Consider the following 22,629-nt stretch of genomic DNA (forward strand, 5'->3'; position numbering starts at 1 on the left):
CAAGTCACCTTTATTTTTATATAGCACTTTGTACAATACAGATTGTTTCAAGGCAGCTTTACAGTGATAACAGGAAAATTATGCATTTCAGTCAGTTCAGTGTTGATTCAGTTCTGTTGTTAAGATCATCAATTATTAAATTATTTCATTTCATGTATACAGCTGTTTTGCAAAAAATGTCATGTCATAGTCCAGCTCAGTTCAGTTCTCATTCAACAGCGTCAGTACAGTCAGATCAATAATATTGTTGAATATTAAGTGTCCCCAACTAGGCAAGCCAGAGGCAAGGAACCTAATCTCCATCAGGTGACCGAATGGAGAAAAAAAACCTTGGGAGAAACCAGGCTCAGTCGTTCGGGCCAACGAACGAATGCGGTGTGATTATGATTCAGGTTGCATCAAAAGTCAGAATTCAGATCGGGATCGGTAGCATAGAAATATTCATCCAGTTCCTTTTGCAAAGATATATGTAGCTGTGTATATTCAAATTTTAAAATATGTGTAGCTTTTCATTTCTTAAACAACCATGCAGGTAGAGACATCATGGCCATATTCCAAGATGACAATGTAAAGTGTGTGCATTCTTGTTTTATGCAACATAAGTCTAGTGTTAAAGGTACAATATGTAAGAATTTTGTATCAAAATATCTAAAAACCACTTGCACAGTGTTATATATTTCTTTCAGTTGTGTACTTACAGTATTCTGAATGTTTCCAGGAATTTGTCAATTCAGAGAAATTCACAATTTTAAATAGTGCCCGTCCCTTGTCGCCTGTCAATGACGTAATATCCGCGTTATCCCTGGTTTCCGCTTTTACTACGATAACAATATTGTGCATGTTCATTATCATAGTATATCATATTACCAAATAGCGGCACATGTATAAATTTTACACACAAATACAATTGATTAAATATTCAGTTTATTGTTAATTTTGTGAATAACCATGTGGAAAGCAGGCCTTGATCATTTTACAGTGTTTAGTGGCTGTTTGGTTTCTCTGATTGAAAAGTGGATGCGGTTGAAAGTGAGAGGACGTTTCTTTTTTTTTTTTTTTTTTCTTTTTTTTTTACTGGCATTTCTTAAACACTGATTTGCACAGTGATGTGTGAACATGTCGGCAAAACACCTAATTGTTCCAACAGTTCAAATTATGGTATTGTGGCAGGTGATGATGGCCCAAATTAGTTTTTAAAAATATTTTTCTTCTTCACAGTGCTAAAGGATTGAGAATTTCAGCAACAGTGAGGAAAATAAGTATTTGAATTAGGGCTGGGCGATATGGCCTTTTATAAATACCGCAATATTTTTAGGTCATGTCACGATACGCGATATATATCTCGATATTTTGCCTTAGCCTTGAATTAAAACTTTGATGCATACAATCACACCAGTATGATGATTCTATATGTCTACATTAAAACATTCTTGTTCATACTGCATTAATATATGCTAATTTTAAACTTTCATGCAAAAAAGGGGATATCACAACTAAGTCAAAGTTAAGATAATTGTATTTATTAGACAGTGAGTGGCACAAACATAAAATTGTCAACAGAAAGTGCATGTTTTGTGCAAAATTGTCAGAGACAACATTTCAAAACAAGACATTAGGGCACGCTTGTGCATGCTGTAACTCACATGGCATTTCAAAACACAAAATTAAAGTGCATTTCTTGTACATAATGCCACTACAATAATTTAAAACAAATAAAGTGCCCTTTTGTGCATGTTGTCATTAAGATGACATTTCAAAACAACACTAAATTTAAGTGCACCTGTTGTGCATAATGCCACTAGGATATTTAAAACAAATATATATAATGCGCTTTTGTGCAGGTAATTTCAAAATCAGTAAAATAAAAAATAGCTGCATAATAGGAAATCAAATGTTGGAAAAGAAAGTGTATTTATAAAAAGGACCCTCCTTTTAGTTTTTTAATAAACAATCCTATGGTTTCAAACACAATACCTAAACATAAAACAATTCACAAAAGGTGAATCTGGTCCATTATGGAAAAGTTTGCAGCTTTAGTTTTGGTTTCTTCTGCATGAAATATATGGCACAAATAAAAAGTAAAAAAATATGTAGTTGTATTTCGTGCATACTATGTTGTCCCTTTGTAACAACAACCAGTGAATACCAGGTTGTTTAGAGGTTTTGTGCCAAAAACACAAGCCTATCAACGGCGTCTGGTTTGAGAGATGCTCGATGGCATGTAACTATATTACCACTGGTACTAAATACCCTTTCCGATGGGGAACTGGTGGCGGGCACACACAGATATTTTTTTGCCACATTTTTCAGGTTTGGGAACATTTCCTCATGGTCGTTCCACCACTGCAATGGATTTGCTTCACTGTCAACATTAACAGACTGCAAGTAGGCAGACAACTCTTTTTCAATAAGCTCTCTCTGCGACAGTGTGGCGGAAGATGTTGCTGCAGTTTTAAAGAAGCTGCCCAGGGATTTCTTCCTTAGTGGCTCTTCTGGCTGTGATACCGTTGTTGCATCTTGAGGCAGTGAAGCAGCCAACTCAGCTGTGCCCTGGTCAGTCTCATAGAGCATTGCCTCCATCTCGGTTATGGCTCTGCTCTTGATGGCCTCCACCTTATTTTCTGTGCAGTATGTTATCTTGAACCTGGGATCCACTAAGCCTGCCATGTCCAGCAGGTCGTTAGTGGAAGGATCAGAATACTTCTCCCTCAGGTAATCCAGGATGGAGGCTTTGATAGACTGGGTCAGTGGGGTGTCATTCTCCTGACGTGCCAAGAGGCTGGACTGGAAGAGATGGAGAACAGGCTTGACATAGGACACTGTGACATAGCTCTCACCGGATAGAGTGTCGGTGAATTCCAGGAGAGGTTTGAGAGCCTTGTGCACTGACTCTAGAACTTCCAGGTCTTGCCAGGTGAGAACGAGATGCCGGGTTTTCTTGTCTGCAGCCAAGACTTGAGAAATAGCTTGCTCCTGCTCCAGTACCCGCTCAATCATCTTCTCTCGGGATCCCCACCTGGTAGGAGACTCACTGATGAGCTGGTGTGCCGGGAGATTTAGCTCTTGCTGCGCTGTGGCCAGGTCTCTCCTCCTCTTCCAACTGAAAGAGAAGCTGCTCACTACCTTCTTGCACACAGCAACAGCACGGTCAATACGGGGATCCTTCATGCTTCTCTCTGAGAATGAAAACAAACATTTAAAATGTTATAATAATTTAAAAGGGTATAGTAATTGTGAAGAAATCCACTCAGCCTAACACTAAACTAATTCTTGGTAATTATTTATTTATATAGTACTGTGTAAAAGTGAAGATGCTATCAAAAAATATAAGTTTCAAAATATAAAAAAATGCACAATAAAGAGCAGTCTACTGACACACTAATGCAGAAAAAGAAAGAACATGTAACTCTAAGGTGCCTAAGCTAGTATAGTACAGTATGTACTTTTTTGAAAAATCACTGCATTCATTCTCTCTCTCTCTCTCTCTCTCTCTCTCTCTCTCTCTCTCTCTCTCTCTCTCTCTCTCTCTCTCTCTCTCTCTCTCTCTCTCTCTCTCTCTCTCTCTCTCTCTCTCTCTCTCTAATATTCAATACAGCTTTAGATTAGATTAGATTAGATTCAACTTTATTGTCATTACACAAGTACAGGTACAAGGCAACGAAATGCAGTTTAGGTCTAACCAGAAGTGCAATAGCAGCAAGTGCAGGATATACAGTGGTTCCATAAGTGCAGAACATGGATATGTACTGAATAAATATAGAGTTGAATACTATTATAAACAAAAATTTACAGATAGATTGTCCTATGAATATAATATACAGATAACTATTACTGTGAACAGAGTTTACAGCTAGATATGTACTGAATATAATAATATACAGATGGCTATTACTATAAGCAGAATGTTTACAGATAGATATGTACTGAATATAATATACAGATGGCTGTTACTATAAACAGAATTTTACAGATAGATATGTACTATGAATATATATACAGATGGCTGTTACTATAAACAGAATGTGAGCATAATATACAGATGGCTATTACTATAAACAGAATTTAACAAATAGATATATGTATAAGTTAGGCTAATGAGCAGTATAACAATGGATTTAAAGTAGTGCAAATAAAGTTTGGACAGAAGCTATCCGAGTGAAAGTGCAGTGGAAAGTAATTGCATATTACAGTTAAGGTACGATATTGCAATGTATATATAAACAGTCGGTACTGTAAATAAACAGTCGGCAGTGCAAATTGAGCATATTCCAGTCAAGGTAGTAGTGCAAGATGCATATGTAAACAGTTGTTACTGTAATAACAGTATATTGGCATGGGAAACATATGTTAACATTAAATTCTGTGTTATGACCATGCAGTAGGCTATTATAACATTGCTCATAGGGCTGGGGGATATATCACACGATATTGTTAGGCGCATCTCGTCAGTAAAGCCGGTTCCTTGATTAGTAGTAAATCGCCATCACCTGCTTTCAGATGGAGCGGTGTTAAATTAACACTCCTGGGGGCTGGGAGTGTATGAGTCCACACTCAAGAGTGTAAAGTGTTAAAATATGAGTGTTAAATTAACACTCAAGAGTGTTAAAGTTAATGAGATAATTAAGTGATTAATTTAGTGATGATTGAGCATTATTCTCATATATCAATAAAGATAATTACTATTTTATCACAGTGGTAAAAAACACTCACCAATTGCAAGATGCAGGCGATGGCCAAAACACTGTAGACGTGTCCAGTGGTTCAGGCTCACAGCTTTGACGATGTTAGCGCCGTTATCGGTGGTGATGCACACCTGACGAGCTTCATTTAAATTCCATGACATGAGAGCATCTTGCAGGCCTTGTGCGATGATCCCGCCAGTGTGATCCTCAGGAAGAAAGCTCGTCTGAAGGCACTTGCTTTTCAACTCCCAATTGTCTACATAGTGGACCGTCAAACTGAGGTATGGCTCACATGTTCGGCTGCTCCATATGTCGGCAGTTGTTGAGAAGTGGGTCACATTTACAAGCTGACTGGCCAGCTCTTCCCTCACTTTAATGTACAACTCAGGCAGCGCTTTCTCTGCAAAATATTTGCGACCCGGCAGATTATATCTTGGGTCAAGTGTGTTGATGAGCTTTCTGAACCCGGGCTTTTCAACAACATTAACCGGGGCCATGTCTTTCGCGATGTGGTGGGTTACTGCACACGTTATCTCCTTCTGTTTTTGACTGTTTTTGTCGTACGGCGTTGATCTGGAAATAGAAGAGGCCAGACTCAGTTGCGTGAGTGCTGGTTGCTTAGGCACTTTCTTTGATATTGCACCGCTCTGAGATGTTGTCGTGCGGAGTTTCAAGCACTCTTCATTTTCTAGCGGGTGGGTTCTCAAATGGTGATATAAATTTGATGTACTGCTACATTTTGAAGCGATGCTTTTGCGACAGATTTTGCATATCACCGTTGTTTGTTCAACATCTTCCTTCTTGAAACCAAACCACCGCCAGACGATGGATCCTGTGCTGTTTCTTTTTTTTATTAATTCGTCCTCCTCCATGTGTAACTGTTAGAACCTGCTGCCGCTATCTTTCTGCTGGTCAAGGGCGTGTGACGTTGCATGCGCGACAGACTGACGTTTGTAACTATATGCGTTTGTTTTGTCTCTCTGTGAGAGGGAAAGACGAGAAAGAGTGTGAGAAGCCTGGAGTTAAATGTCCGCGAGTATGTAAAAGTTAATCTACAAAGTAATCTACAAAGTTTTTTTTTTTAGATTATGTCTCTCACAGTGGACATGCACCTACGATGACAATTTCAGACCCCTCCATGATTTCCAAGTGGGAGAACTTGCAAAATAGTAGGGTGTTCAAATACTTACTTTCCTCACTGTATGTGCCACATGTAGGAAAAAAACTCAGTTCTACCATAGTTTACAATGGAAAAATGTAAATCTATAAATAATTTTTCTAACCATTTTCATTCTCTAAGCCATGTCTAATCTAATAGTACTCTTTCTATGTTACTTACTTTGAGTCAGCCTCACTGTTATAACTCTTTAAAGATCCCTGTGGCCAAAGAGTTGTTTCTGTCTTAGTGTGCTCTGGTCCCAGTAATGCTGTCAAATTCTTCTCTGTATTATGAATAGATTTATAGTATAATAGCTTAATAGTGCTCAAATTCATCCTCAAAAAAACATGTGCAAATCAGAGGAAGAAAACCTTTTTTCTCTTTATTTAACATTTTTTGAATATCCTGGTTTATATAAAATCCCACTGAAATTCCTTGAGACGCACAACTTGTTCAGTGTTTTGATGTAATTTCCACTGAAACAGGAAATCAGGGCAGGACATTTAGAGTGGGTCAACCCTTGTTTTGTTTTTTTTAAGAATAGCCAATACCATTGTTTACGTCGCAGCCTGCCAAAGTAGCATTTCACAACTTGTGACAGCCACAGTTGCGTTAAATTAAGTATTAAAATATCCCCCCTTTAAATTTAATATTGAACCGTTACTATTAGAAAAAAAAAAAGTGATAATTTTTTGCAAGATGTCTAACCTTTTGTGATGTTTGACCTCCATCCCGTTTTAAAATACAGCATTCTGTGTAGAATTGTTGTTTTTTGTGGTCCGCGGCGACTCATGCATACGATCCACTCTGTTCTATCATGTTTCTTGACCAGAGTCCACTGTGTGTGCACTGTGGAGGGCCCTGTGACACTGAACAAGACTTCATATAATGAAAAGCATGTTTAAACTTTCTGTTAAACTGTAGGTTTAGTGTAATTTATTTTAAATTTTTATTGATGACTGATGATTGCAGTGTTCAGACATATATTATAGACTGTTACTAATTTTAATTATAGGCCTATAATTTATTGTAATCGACCTAAATGATTTTAGATCAATGAAGAGGAGTAAGCTTCTATGTAATTTTATTATCCTTGCAGCGCGTCAGTTATGTGGTGATACGCTATGAAATTATTGCGTGGCAAATTAATTATAATAGCCTATCAATTTAAAGCTGCAGTCCGTAGTTTTTCCTCTTTGTCGCCATCTCTGTTTGAAATCTGCAATTGCAGTTATTCGCGGAATTATCAACTTTACGTGGGTTGTGCCTCGGCATGGCACATCGCAGATGAATCCAATGTTTTGAGGAGAATGTGCGGCTGTCAGTCACCACACCGGTGTGGATACTGTCATTCGGAATCACAGATTCTACTTTTTGGAAGTATGACCAACATAAGAATTTTCACCGGAAAATGTCATCTGAACAAGTTAGTAACATCCACTTTCGTTCTGACCGACTAAGGGGAAAAAAGCATTGCAGTAAATCGCGCTGATTCAATTTAATGATCGCTTATCATATCACGTCAAATCGTGCAAATGTAAATTTTTATCTTTCAAAAGCCCTTCCGATTTTTATCCTTGTTTTCGCATGGGCCTAGTTGCATTCTCTTTTTTTCTGTAGCCACTCCGAAGTCCTTTGCATTTTACAACGGGTGAATCTCCAGTTGTCACTGGTGATTGTTGTTTGAACCTTCTGGATCCACCATCAAATTGATAAGTTTAATTATATCAAGTGCTGTGAGAAAAGGCTATAAATCTCCACCTCCAACATCCTCACTCGCAATATAGCCTACTAGCCGAGGCACCTTCTTTGTGTGTACAGATGTGACGTAATGACACAAAGACATGCTCGAAATTTCCCGCGGAAATCCACCAGTACCACTGGAATTAAAAACATTATTACAAGCTTACCGTTTTGAATTGAGCTAAGACAAGCAGATAGTTTTGATCACTGGCTGGTTATTTACTTAATTTTTAAGTAGGCTTTCCCTAATAATAAAAATACAATAATACTAAAAATAATTGAAAACATAAATTGTAAATGATGAATCCTCTTGATATTGATAGCTGATGCTTGTTTTGACTATCTCTGGATACACAATATCATGGTCTGTTGGCGCAACTCGGCACGGGGGTTTATCATGCATATTTTACACGTATAGGGCCCTATTTTAACGATCTGAAACGCAAGTATCAAGCGCGAAACGCAAGTAACTTTGTGGGCGGGTCTTGAGCGCTGTTGCTATTATTCCGGCGGGATAAATGACTCTTGCACCCGACGCAAATCTTAAATGGGTTGGTCTGAAGTAGCTTCATTATTCATAGGTGTGGTTTGGGCGTAACGTGAAATAAACCAATCAGAGCGACATCTCACATTCCCTTTAAGAGCAGGCACGCTCGTTCCATGGTGGATTGCTATTATAACAGCGGATTTGCCAGGCGCACGCCAGGAGCGGTTCACAGCCGAGGAGACCGACGTTCTCGTCAGGGCCGTAAAAGACAGAGAGGTGACATTGGGGATGGGAGAAACCCACCCAAATTAGCTTCGGTTAAACAGGCGTATAATAATTTGGGTAAATGTGTACGCTAGATTTATGCCTATTTTTTTCACATCTTCATGGACACAACAATGATTTCCCTCGTGTGTTAATATTTTTCCTTGTAATAATGTATGATTTGCAAAAATAAAAAAACTGCTGCTTCTTTGTAGATGAGAGAATCAAAGTGTATGCGCGTTGTGCACACGCTACATTGATTATGGCCAAGCATGCGCCCTTAAAATAGCATATGAATAACATGCGCAACGCCCCACTGACTTTAGACTAGGTTTTTCCTTGTCAGTGGCGGAATTGTTTTCTAAACCTGCAAAATAGCACCAGGGAATGTTTGCGCCGGAACACGCCTCCTCTTTGCGCTGAACCGCCCCCGGGAGCGCAAATGCATTTCCTAGTTTACCGACGTGCGCGGGTGCAAAATAGGAATGATACATGCGTCGGTGTACAAAGTAAATTGCGCTGGGTGCAAGATAGGGCCCATAGTGTGAGCAGTCAAGTCACAGCTCGACGTTCCGATCGTATAGTGTGAGAACATAAAACGCGAGCTTTGGCTTTACATCACATGAGATCTACTCGTTCAGTGTGAGTTGGTAACCTTGCTGAAATCTCACAGAAATCGCACAATGTATGCCCGCCTTTACCTAACCACTTACCTGTTGGACTATCCGCAGCCTGATGCTAGATTGCCTTCACCAGTCATCTGTCTTCAGTCATCTGTTTCCCATATCCAGTTACCATTTAGCTAAGTCTATGAAAACTATCTGACTGCTTCACCTCTTACCTGTTATCCTCGCCAGCTGCTATTGTCCACTCATGCAAATAAACGTACCTTTGTGTTTCACTGATACCTGCGTTGTCCTCTTCTGTTGCTGACAATAATGTCCTTTACCATAAACACATCAAGCTCCAAATTTTTACCACCCCCACACACAAAGGGAAAGGGGAAAACAAGAATGAATGCATGAATGAATGAATGAATAAATAAATAATAATAATAAAAATTAAAAATAAAGATAGAGAACAACAGATGTACAAGTTATTCTCTCATGAATAACATTCAGTGATGTCCTGAAAGAGACATTGCATGTTAAATATTATCCGAGTCAGGATCAGAGGGGCAGAGCAAGCCTTTAATAAAATTCAAGAAAGGATCCCAGGGGTTACTGAAGGGTTTAAGGGAACCTCAAAGCATGAACCCTAATTTCTCTAATTTAATGTAGAATTTCTTTTTATTGTATCCATCTATTGTGAGTAGGGGAAGTAGCACACCTCCATTTAAGGCGATATTCCTTCTGGCTAATAGAGTGGTAAAAGCGTCCACATGAACGACGGGGCTAGAAGAACCAGTGTATGGAAATACCAAAAAGAACCATCAGTGGATTAGGGCTGAATTCAACCTTAAGTGCTTTTCCTGCTTTAGTGTCTTTTATAGTGTAGGAAGCAGGATGCTTCAGATTCTAGAGAGCATTTGATTGGACCGAAAATCTGACGAGAAGCTGAAGTACAGAATGATCTTCAAAATTGTTGATCTGTATTGGTGGTATTTTGAATGCATATATCTTTTAAATGTGAATTTTGTCATTGTTTTAGAGCACACTAGCTTATAAATAACCATAAGACTAACATATTCATACTAACAACAAAAAAACGTTTGAATTCATGGGGACTTGGGAATAGTCAGTAAAAAAAAAGAAAAAAAAAAGTATCTTGTCAACGAAAATGTATTTTTAATTAAAACATTCTGCTGATGAACAATATGACAAAAATATCACTAATATATTAGCAGTAGATTTGTAAAATAAGAAAAATGTAGAAAGGATTTATTAAAATAATCTAATCATAGTAGGTTAGGAATCTTGAGCTGATAGAGCTGAACGCTGGCAAACATAACTTTTTTTAGCAGTTTTATTTACTCATTCAAAAGCAATCTGTATAAATGAGACAATAAATCACTAAATACAAATATGCACAGACAGTAAACAAGTTTCACAGTTACTTGAACTAAATTACTTGTTAGCCAGAACAAAGATGTTTTATATGTTTGACATTTAAATTAATAAAACATTTCTGAATGTTGGAAAAGTATGTTAAATGTTGATGTTACAGTTTTTACACCAATGTTGTCAACTACATTAGACTACTACTTGTTTTCATCAATTAGGCTACTGGTTTTCATCATTTCACCAGTAAAGTGGATGAAAAAATAATGACTATGACATACAATATTGACTCATTTCAAAGGACACCTTAGAAAAGAGAAAAACTGTAAAAATTAACACTACATATCCATTTAATGTCCATTTATTATCAATAAACAAAGTAGACAGGCTCTTAAATGGCACCTAACTCCACAAACTGTTTTTCTCATAGCTTCCTCTTGGAGGGATTGCTTCCCTCCCAGGGGAGCAGATGAAGTCATTTGAGTCTGTTACACATGCTGGCTGTGGAGAAAGACTTATCACTGACCACTAAACCGATGCTGTGGATGATATATCAAGCCGGATCAGGTGACAGGTTCATTCTCAGCTAGTAGGGACCTTGCCAAGTATGTTCACAAAAGCTCATGACTGCAGAGCATTAAAATGCGAGGGACTGAAATTGGATAGCAACTTTATCAGCTTATGTGCATCAGAATTAGGCACTAGGCTATGTATAAAACATTAGTTATACAACTGTAAAACATACACAGCAATTCTTAACAGATGTGTTGTTTCTTCTCATTGTATTTAATTGATTTTATATTGGGATCTTCAGACATCACTGACAAACATCTTTGGAATCAGTACTGGATAATTGTTTATGGATTGCCAGAAAATATAAATTTTAGGCATTTTTTTAAATTGAAATTACATCAGTATTCTCAAATGTCTATGTTGTCAATTATGTCCATGTTGTCAGTTCATTTTTGGGTGAACTATACCTTAAGCCCGGGACACACCAAACCAACGCTGGTTGATGAAAGCCGACTGTGTTGTCGCCTGCGTCGGGGGAAAAAAGCTGCACTTGAACACACCGAGAGGGCTACAACCGACTGTCAGCTAGAATGCGCGCTCTGCGCCTGTATGTAACTGACATAACTGTCTTTTTCTGAAGATATATTCATCTATATTCGTCATTCAAAAAGGGAAACCAATGCTGCAGATACACAAACCATAAACAAAGCAGTGCATGCTTACCGTTTTGAATATCAATCCTGCTAAACACTTTCTTTATTCCACTCCGCTCATGTTAATATTGAAATATTCGCCAAGGAACACTCAGGTAAGATGGCTCAGGTAAGATGGCGTAACATTAGAACAGCCTTCTATCTGTACCGTTTTGACTTCTTTGCTCACTGTTTTGCTATTATTCTCGTGCACTGACTCGTTCACTAAGCTGAACAGCCAATCAGAGCTCTCACCGACGGCCCGACACCGATTCAACATGTCGAATTGGCTGAAAAAAACCAGACGAGGACCAATTTCAGCTGACTGTGCGGAACACACTGAGAAAACTTAGTCGGCCGAAGTGCCTGACAGCCGACCGTCGGCTTGGTGTATTCCGGGCTTTAGAGTGGACCACAAGAGAAGACCTGACTTGATGCAGATAATCAGAATAAATATAAATGTTTGTGTGAGAAGGGCTAAATAGTTTTATATTTCTATATTAGTTTTATAGCATAAATTCGGCCACAGATCTGTCTGTCTTATACTCATTAGATGCTCTAGACACTGACCTTGACACCTCACTTGCATCCCTAGGGATTGGTTGATTGCTCTATTACACAGAAAGTTTCATTAGATTTGTATTATTTATTTATTTTGGTTTTATTTATTTAGTGTTCAATTAGTGACTTCACTGATTCCTGATTGCTGTTCTGGCAGATCATTCATGTCTATCTCTGTCTTCCTTTCTCTCCTTCTATCTCCATCTATCTATCTCTGTTTAGCTAATGGATTCATCCTCACTGGGGAATTCAATCCATGAGCTGCTAAACACATGCTGATCTGAAACGCCTGTGAGACTAGGAAACAAATAAAGTAATTGTGTATCTTTAAACAAGAAAGACACCATTGTGGGTTGCTATGGCTTTACTGTTATTAGTTGGGAAAAGTCAAAAGTTCCTGTGAAGTGAATTAATGGGCATAGTTTTGATTTGATTTTTAATTGAAGAAATGTCGTAATAGCAATGAAGTATGAATTCAGCTCAATTAGGCTATTATGAATAATGAAGATGTTTGAAATGTACACCTAATTTTATTACATAACTCAATTAATTATTATAAATATTAAAGTGCCCCTATTATGCTATTTTAAAGTCTCCTAATCTTGTTTTTGAGGTCTCCTTCAATAGGTTTACATGCATCAAAGGTCAAAATACAGTTTAATTTTCTCATAATATACATTGCACATCACCACATTTTTCAGTGATTCTCAAACATTTCAATGGATGAATCACTCTCTCTAAATCCCCCCTTTCCGCAAGCTACTCTGCTCTGATTGGCAAAATGGCACAGTCTGTTGTGATTGGTCTACCGTGTACAGCGCCTGTCGGAAACAAAAAAACTTCCATTACCATAATAACTTCAGCTCCATCCTGAGGCTTCCTACAGCTCAGCGATTGTACACACTGTAAACTAAAGACAGTTACTATGACGTCGATTTTACCATATCAATCTGAGCGTGAGACCGAGGATGAAACATTGGAAGAACTAGATAGAACCTCCATCGCAAGGATGACTTGAGCAGGACGTTTCTCAGTGATATACTACTCATTTTGGGGTACATTATGAAATGTTGCAACTGTAATTCCTCAACATAAGCATTAACAAAAGTAGGTCCATCAACAAACCGATGTGTATATTTCAAAAAAAAAATTCCTAATGGAATCCGTATGTTCGTTGGGCCGGAAGCTAGTTATTTTACTTTATAAAGTTTTAAATATGGATATTTTTCTTACACAAACGCATCACTTCGCTTCAGAAGGCCTTTATTAACCCCCCGTGTGGGGCACTTTTATGATGGATAGAAGCAATTTTCATTTTTGGGTGAACTATCCCTTTAATAGGCACAATTTTAGGTAATAGTGGCCCACAGCTGATTAGCAGAAGTATTTCAGTAAGACTGTAATAACATGATTTAGCCGGAGACCTAAACAAGATAAAACACTAAACTAAGTATTTTGAACATCCGGTAGAAAATATATACATAAAAAAATTGTTCATACTTATTGTTTGTGATTCTAAGGAGCTAGCTGTCCAAATAAACTGCCCCATCTTTCAATAGCAAGCGTTTTGCGAATGCCGCATTGAACTCTGAGATTTGAGAAGCAGTCGTCAGTAAAATGACATTTCTCTGACATTAATCTTCTAGTGACGTAGAACCGTAAATAATTATTAACATAAATGATTTCGATTACATAAATCTTAGGAATGATCAAATGACCTGTTCAAGAGAAAAATTCAAAGTGGGCAAAAAATATATATTTCAAAAAGATTTATTTGAAATATTACTGAAAGGATAGTAAATGCTACCTTAGATAATCATTGTTATCATGTATGATTACCTTCAACATATCAAAAGTTTCTTAGCATGGCAATCTGCTTGTATCAAGTAAGGAAGTATCAATTAATGTTTCCTGGTCTAATGGTGTGTTCACACTTGGCATGTTTAAACCCTGGTGAGATTGCTCTGTTAGTGCATTTAATTTGAATAAGTGTGAATGCTGCCATCCGAACCCTGGTGAGCACAAAACTAGCGGACCGAGTCTGCTGAAAAGATGTGTCTCGGCCCGCTTCCAAACAAACTCTGAAACAGTTCAAATGAAATATGAACGCAACTCGGACCAAAGACAAAAATGTGAAGATGAGACTCTAAAAAGGACAGAATGCTCACACATACCTCTTTTTTCTCGTCATAGTTGCAATGTTGCCCATCATAGTTCGGTACAGGCATAGGAACTGCGTCTCCTTGCAGCGGATCTTTGTGTGTGTGACTGAGGGATTTCTGCCGCTGTTTTGACTCCTGTACACATATTATAAGCTCCTCACAAGTTCTCAGTTGGTCAAAATACCATCATATGTTAGGCTATACACATACAACGAGCATATTTAGCCCAGCACACAGCATTGGTTTCGATGTTTGGTAAATTCCATCTCAAAATATAGGCTACGTCATAAAAGCCGACCAATCAGGTTGTGAACTTCTCCCTATGCCTTTAGGTTCGGTGTTAAAAATGGCAATGTGAACGCTAAGTGGAACTTTTTTTTTTTTTTGCACCGGAAGCAAACCGAACTACAAGTGTGAGCACAACCTAAATCTCCGTTTCAAGTGAGAATTCTATCTCTACATTGTTATCTTAACAGTCGTTTATGGGCACTATTAATTTATAGCACACCTTTAAGCTAAGCTATTAAAAACTCATGGTGTATACCAGAGATGGAAACTCAAGTCCCCCTTGGACTTGAGTCGCACTTAAATCGCAAAAAAAAAAAAAAAACCTTGGGACTTGACTTGGACTCATGACCAGTAGCAAAAATCCCTATCAATATGCGTTGCAGCAAACAACCTAAGCCAGCGTAATTTTTATTGGTGTGACGCATATGAAGGCACGCATATTCATCACTCACTGGAAAAATGGTGTTATATAAATGAACAACAAACAGTAACAATTTTAGCCAAGTCTTATCTTATGATAATCTTTGTCATTTCATTTAAAAAGCAATCAATTAATCCAAAGGGGAGCTCCATTTTATGACCCTGTCCGACTCATCGGTTTGTTGAGTCTGGGTGCATTATTATATTGCCTTATCACAAACGACATACAGACGGCAATATTGTTCTTTATGTTGTTTACTGTAACGCTTGTTTATACATGGGTTTTGAATGGATTATTAATGTTCGTCTCTCCTCATTAATCTGTAATAAGATTAAGTATTTCATATAACTAAAAAAGTGGCACACTTCACTTCACTTTCAAACAGCTGCAAATGCAATGGGTATATAATCTATAGAGTTATAGTAAATCACCCTTAATATGCTGGGGTCATACTTGTCTCTTGTTGTTTTACTTTGGGCTGTAGAGAAACAGCAGGTGTTTAGTTGTTCTTTTGGCCCTGTAATGAGTAGCTCTGCCAACTCAACAGGCTGTGTCACTCCTCATTTCCTCCCCCCGCTAGAGCGGAAGTGCTGAATCTCTGCCAAAATAAGCATCCTAAAAGGATCTGAGAGAAGGGACATGCAGAAAAGTCACACATTTCAAGTCAATAAAGTGAAACATGTAGCACATTTAGTAATCAAATCAAACACTGGAGATGAATAATAATTTTAGATCACTGACAAGGACCAGATCTGAGAATGTGGATAGGTTTTTTGCAACTGACGTTCCAATCTTTTTTTTTCCAGGAGACCCCTAATTTAAAGGGGTCCATTTATGCTTTTTAATTTTTTTTTTACTTTAGTTAATATGTAATGTTGCTGTTTGAGCATAAAAAAGATGGTTTGTTTGTACTACAACACTTTTTTTCCGGGCTTTGTGAAGTCATTTAAATAATCTCCGCCCATGGAATTTGCAAATGAAGGTGCATTAGAGAATACAGTGTTGCGCTATGTCAAAGAAATGCTGTTTTGTCCACCCCTTTTCCAAATCTAACTTCCTTAAGCTGATGAACTTAGCGTGGTTAATGCATTTTAAACACCGTTCCTCAATATTATAACCCCAACGTTTATCTGTGTACTACTCATTTTACGGAGAACAGCGTCCAGAAACTAAGAGAGTACAATGCAGGCTACGCACAAAAGCTTATCCTGAAATGAAGCAGTTCCCACTTTGTCGGGACAATCTGTTGTTTTTGGATCACAACTTGTGTGTCTTATTATTTGTGGTTGCGTTTTCTATTAACAGTTCCAATTCTAAGTTTTATGGTGTTGCTACAGTGTAAACAAAGAGCAAAGCTTTGCCTCCACTAGCCTTCTAGCTAACATTACTGTATTGATTTAGTGTTTACTGCAGCGTTTGTAAGCTCTCGCTTTTGTAAGACTGTTCACCGTCCCTTAAGAAAATGTACCATGGTTTAGTGACCGATTACTGTTTGTATTACCATTGTATTACCAATAATATTTGAGCAGCATGTATGTAAAAGTTTTTAGTTTTGAGGAAATGACGTTTATGCTTGGTTCCTGAACAAATATATATATATATATATATATATATATATATATATATATATATATATATATATATATATATATATTTAAGTCACTGAAATAAGGCCATAAAACTTATCCTGATTATTTTTTCACAAGACTTTTGAAATCTGAGTCACATAGCCTAGAATATTTGCTTCAAAACTATGTGAAAATCATCCTGCCCACTCATTAACATAAAACAATATAATGATTTAAAATTTGTAAGACATGCTTTGTGTAAGAAAGCGGGGAGGGTGTGAATCATCATGAATATTGATGTATTTCACACCTGGGGAGACAAAGACCCTACCATAATGGCCCTATCAGGTGGGACTGTGAGGGAAATTGAACAAAGAATGTGAGGAGAGTAAAATGGCTTTTGATTGTATGGATTTATTTACAACACAACATAATCCAAAGATACATCACAAAGGACAAAAAAAGGACATTATTGAACACACTGATCTAAAGACGTGAACAGTCACACACCTTTGTGCCATTCCTTAAACAGTTCCTGTTCAACATACCTTTCATTTCCAAGGTGTTTGCTTTTTCATTTTACCATGTTCATGTACAGAGACTTCTGTGAATGTTTAAGTCTACAGGACTCATCAGTGGCATCTGGTCCCTGTAAAAACAACAACTGTGAACATGCTGATATCAGGAGCAACTATAGGGATGTGCAATTTTGAAGAAGAAAAAAAACCAAAAAAAAACTAATTGTGATATTTTTTTGTTTTGTTAAAATTGCTATTTTAAAAAAAAAAAATATATATATATATATATATATACACACAGATATACAGTGAGGAAAATAAGTATTTGACCACCCTGCTATTTTGCAAGTTCTCCCTCTTAGAAATCATGGAGGGGTCTGAAATTGTCATCGTAGGTGCATGTCCACTGTGAGAGACATAATCTAAAAAAAAAAAAAAAATCCAGAAATCACAATGTATGATTTTTTAACTATTTATTTGTATGATACAGCTGCAAATAAGTATTTGAACACCTGAGAAAATCAATGTTAATATTTCGTACAGTAGCCTTTGTTTGCAATTACAGAGGTCAAACATTTCCTGTAGTTTTTCACCAGGTTTGCACACACTGCAGGAGGGATTTTGGCCCACTCCTCCACACAGATCTTCTCTAGATCAGTCAGGTTTCTGTGCTGTCGCTGAGAAACACGGAGTTTGAGCTCCCTCCAAAGATTCTCTATTGGGTTTAGGTCTGGAGACTGGCTAGGCCACGCCAGAACCTTGATATGCTTCTTACAGAGCCACTGCTTGGTTATCCTGGCTGTGTGCTTCGGGTCATTGTCATGTTGGAAGACCCAGCCTCGACCCATCTTCAATGCTCTAACTGAGGGAAGGAGGTTGTTCCCCAAAATCTCGCAATACATGGCCCCGGTCATCCTCTCCTTAATACAGTGCAGTCGCCCTGTCCCATGTGCAGAAAAACACCCCCAAAGCATGATGCTACCCACCCCCATGCTTCACAGTAGGGATGGTGTTCTTGGGATGGTACTCATCATTCTTCTTCCTCCAAACACGTTTAGTGGAATTATGACCAAAAAGTTCTATTTTGGTCTCATCTGACCACATTACTTTCTCCCATGACTCCTCTGGATCATCCAAATGTTCATTGGCAAACTTAAGACGGGCCTTGACATGTGCTGGTTTAAGCAGGGGAACCTTCCGTGCCATGCATGATCATGACGTCTTAGTGTATTACCAACAGTAACCTTGGAAACGGTGGTCCCAGCTCTTTTCAGGTCATTGACCAGCTCCTCCCGTGTAGTTCTGGGCTGATTTCTCACCTTTCTTAGGATCATTGAGACCCCACGAGGTGAGATCTTGCATGGAGCCCCAGTCCGAGGGAGATTGACAGTCATGTTTAGCTTCTTCCATTTTCTAATGATTGCTCCAACAGTGGACCTTTTTTCACCAAGCTGCTTGGCAATTTCCCCGTAGCCCTTTCCAGCCTTGTGGAGGTGTACAATTTTGTCTCTAGTGTCTTTGGACAGCTCTTTGGTCTTGGCCATGTTAGTAGTTGGATTCTTACTGATTGTATTATGCAGCTAACGACCTCAAACAGGTGCATCTAATTTAGGATAATAAATGGAGTGGAGGTGGACATTTTAAAGGCAGACTAACAGGTCTTTGAGGGTCAGAATTCTAGCTGATAGACAGGTGTTCAAATACTTATTTGCAGCTGTATCATACAAAAAAATATTTAAAAAATCATATATTGTGATTTCTGGATTTTTTTTTATAGATTATGTCTCTCATAGTGGACATGCACCTACGATAACAATTTCAGACCCCTCCATGATTTCCAAGTGGGAGAGCTTGCAAAATAGCAGGGTGTTCAAATACTTATTTTCCTCACTGTATATATATGTATATATATAAGTATATATCTGTGTATAAACTTATGTTTTGGAGGTAGAAATGCAGGCGGCATATAACTGTAAATCATTAGAAAAGAACACTTAAAGGTGCTGTATGTAACTTTTCTACTAAAATGAATCCTTTTTTTATTGCCTGTGTGTGAAGGGGTTGTAATCTCACATTAAAATGATCCACTTTGCGGGTTTTGCTATTACCTCGGAAAGCAAGTATTCTTATTTTTATGTGAAGGTGCCGGGTCGTATTTACCGCGAAATCCAGTGACGTGACCTGCACGCGCGCTCCCGAGCCTCTCGCCTCTCGCCTCGTCTAGCCTACTGACTTTGCACTCAACAGCAACGACACTGCAACTTATGACATGGACTTATGACTTATGCAACTTATGACATGTCTGATAACACTAAGAAACGACCTGCTCCCAGCACAACACAGACTCCAACACAAACTCCACATATTGATAAAAAAAAAAGTTAAAAAAAAGAAAGTTTTTTTCTGCTGAAGCTAGTAAGGCCAGACGTGAATCGCATGAACTTCAGGTGAAAAAAACACGGCTCAACATCGGCAGGGCATTTGAATCATGGAGAAACCTTATCTACAAACCTAGAATGTACATTTCCTGAAGAAAATGTGAAGTGGTGCTTGCAGTGGCAAAATTCGGCACGGTTGATAGGGTTCCATACTTATCATGGTACGAGCATGGAGCATTAGTTCAACGTCAAGCTGATAAAAGTAGCCTATTATTGTAACGTTGCAGTTACCTTAGTTTCCAGCATGCTGTGTGATGCTTTCTCCGGTGTGTTGCGTCTCGGTACCCACAGTGCTCGCTCATAAATTCGAGCACGCGCAAGAGCACGCGCTTGTAAACTTATTGGTTGCAATCTGAAACATCACCGCTAGAGGTCGCTGAAAACTACATACAGCACCTTTAAGTAATAGAGGAGAATATATGAATTATCATGTTACTTCAAATGTTTTCAGACATTGACGTAAAAACTTAGCCTAATGTTTGGCGCTTTTTGCTTTTCAAATCCACAGTGCGAGTGACCCAAACTCACAGCGCTCGCAGAGACCGTTTACTGAAACGATCGAGCCGCTCCTCATATGAAACATTATTGTTACCACATAAAAAACATCTATGTTTGAGCAGATATCCACAAACACAGTATTTTATAGTAAACACTGGTCTAAACATCATAATATTAAAATGTTTCATGTTAGTGTAAACAGTCTTACTTGCCTACTTTTATATCATGCTGTGTTTTATATTATATATCATAAAAACATTCTCGTGTCGTACATGCATATTTATTTAGCATTTAAAAGTTGGTTACCTGTCTATAGTTCATATTTCAACATGTTTCCGTCGATTTCATACATTTTAGTCTGGCACCAGTTCAACTAGTACAATGGGAAGTTTATGCAACAATATCACAATATATTATAGTCAAAGTGAGAGTAAATGTCTTACCTTAAATCTTTCTTATCTTCAAAATCGCATTCTTATTCTTCGGAGGTAAATCCAAGGTAAACTCACTGCGTGTCTTCCAAACTCTATGAAAAGCAGAGGACTGAAGTTTGATTCTTTGTTTTGAGGTGATGGGGGCGTTTGCAGGTTTGAGTTCCTTCACATGGACGATTAGCATGTGAATCACTTGTGCATGCGTGGGTGTGGTCACATTAGAAATAATGAGCAGAGACTTGAGAAACTGTACCTCTGGTTGAATTCATACAGATTACTTAAACGGAGAATATTTGTTTTAGATAATTAGAAAATTTAAAAGTAGACACTTAAAGGTTTATAAAGATATATTGTTCATGCCTGTGTGACAAGTATTCGCTGAGTTTTGTTTCAGTTTAGAGATGTGCTCCAGAAAAAAAGAAAAGAAAAAAAATCACGGAGACTGAAAGGCAGAAAGCAAGCAAATCAAGACTTCATAAAATGGCATAATAGGACCCCTTTAACATTCAAAATCTTTAACAACCTTTGACTTACAACATAATGTTATCTATTAACATGCACTACATGTTCAAATAAAGTATTAAACAAAATGTTATTGTTTTTTAAGTGATAATGATAACATCTTAAGCACCTCAGATGGAGAAGAGGGTTATCTTTTAATGCCCTAAGAGTGCTTACCTTTCTGCTGGGAGAGAGAGGTAAATACTCGACTTAGACCTAATACCTAATAATAACATAACAAAAACTTTGAATATGACAGTTGTGAAATCTTCATGTTTAAATCATCACTCAGGATTCCTTTAGAAGAATGCTCAACAGGTTTGTTGCTAAAAAAGATGAATTCTTTGAAAAAGTAACAGTCTGGTTTTCCTTTAGTCTGTAGAGCGTGATCTTTTCCACCTTTCATTTATAGAGGTCTAGTAGTTTGTCGCTGTCAAAAAATAGAAATGTTTGTCCTTTCTGCTGCTTGAATTAAATATATATTAGGGATGACAGAAAAAGATTAGGAGACAGTAGAATGGAACTGGGACAATCACAACATGGATTGAAATCTGTGCCAGACGTGAGATCACCATGACGCAGTGTTCGAGAACATGCACTAACTGCTAAGCCGTGTCTCATGTACTGGTTTCTGTTTCTATAAGCTATCTCCTTCTTTGCTTTTGCATGTTGTTCAGTCTTTGAATTGACACAGTCCTTGGTTTCTTCCAGTGTGAGAAAAGTCACTGAGAATGATAACAGTTGAAAGCAGAGTGAGCAATCCTGCAGAGCACTCTGAATGAACTCTGCAGTGAGCTTTGCTGAAACAGGACAGCAGGACGGTTTTAACATCAATATAAGAGTTGTTTGTTCTTCGCGCCAATAAATAAAGGGTTCACAGTCACACTTTGTCCTAACCAGGTGCAACGTGACAATATTCCAGCGTAATTTTTATACCCACACACCCACAGTTCGTCTGAGCCCTCCAAACTTTTTCGATTTATTCGTGATATGTGAAAGTGATAAGGTCCGTCCACTTTGGATTTTGTTTCGATGTGTACCTGGAGGCTTGCCATACCTGCAGCTATGCTCTGTCACTGCTGAAAAAATAAAATAAAATTCACCATGTCACGTCGTGGGTCAAGTGGTTTCAGGAGGAGAGCTGTGCGCTTCTTGATATTTGGAAAGTGTTGGCATTTAACGCCAACTATCCTCAACACATAAGAACATCATTTTTTTTCTCAAAAACTGAAGGAAAGGCTAGAGGTCTGCAATATCACAATTTTAGATATCGAATGATTAAAATGTTTCCACAATCTGCTTTTGAAGAAATATCGTGCTACAGTGCATTCTATCCTTTGCAGTTCTGGTGCCTCCATCCCCACATACTGTACAATGTGACGTACATTCACATGTTAACGCAGCAGTAGAGTTATGCTCACGTGACTCTGCAGTTATTCACAGTCATGGAAGTTTATAATTTGCATGCATTACAAAGCCTTGCCAGTTAAACATTTCATCCGCGTGCTGTTCTGGCATGCACTTTTCTATTAGATCCCTGCATGAGCTCCTAATAATAAACACGCTGCCTCTAGTCCTTAATATTAATGTTTTATTATGATGTTTGTTTATTCCATTTCTTACTTGAATGCTGCTGTTAAATACACCTACTGTGGCTGAAAAAAACAAAGCACTGTTTTTTTCAAATGTATATTATGGTG

At 37.9% G+C, this 22,629-nt stretch overlaps 2 protein-coding genes across 5 annotated transcripts in view; one reads left to right on the top strand and one right to left on the bottom strand.

Moving 5' to 3' along the window:
- The window catches only part of rptor (regulatory associated protein of MTOR, complex 1), a 332,162-nt gene that overhangs the window by 97,779 nt on the left and 211,754 nt on the right, over positions 1 to 22,629 (top strand). The gene's annotated exons all lie outside the window — the stretch shown is intronic.
- On the bottom strand, positions 967 to 12,060 carry LOC311300918 (E3 SUMO-protein ligase ZBED1-like). The gene is made up of 2 exons (XM_084425590.1): positions 4,711 to 12,060; positions 967 to 3,176 (listed from the first exon to the last, which is right to left on the bottom strand). Exons 1-2 carry the CDS (start codon positions 5,552 to 5,554, stop codon positions 2,155 to 2,157), a joined length of 1,866 nt encoding a protein of 621 aa, XP_084281716.1. The 5' UTR covers positions 5,555 to 12,060; the 3' UTR covers positions 967 to 2,154.

The sequence above is a fragment of the Rutilus rutilus genome (genome assembly GCF_951802725.1).
Source record: "Rutilus rutilus genome assembly, chromosome: 12".
Taxonomy (NCBI): Eukaryota; Metazoa; Chordata; class Actinopteri; order Cypriniformes; family Leuciscidae; genus Rutilus; species Rutilus rutilus.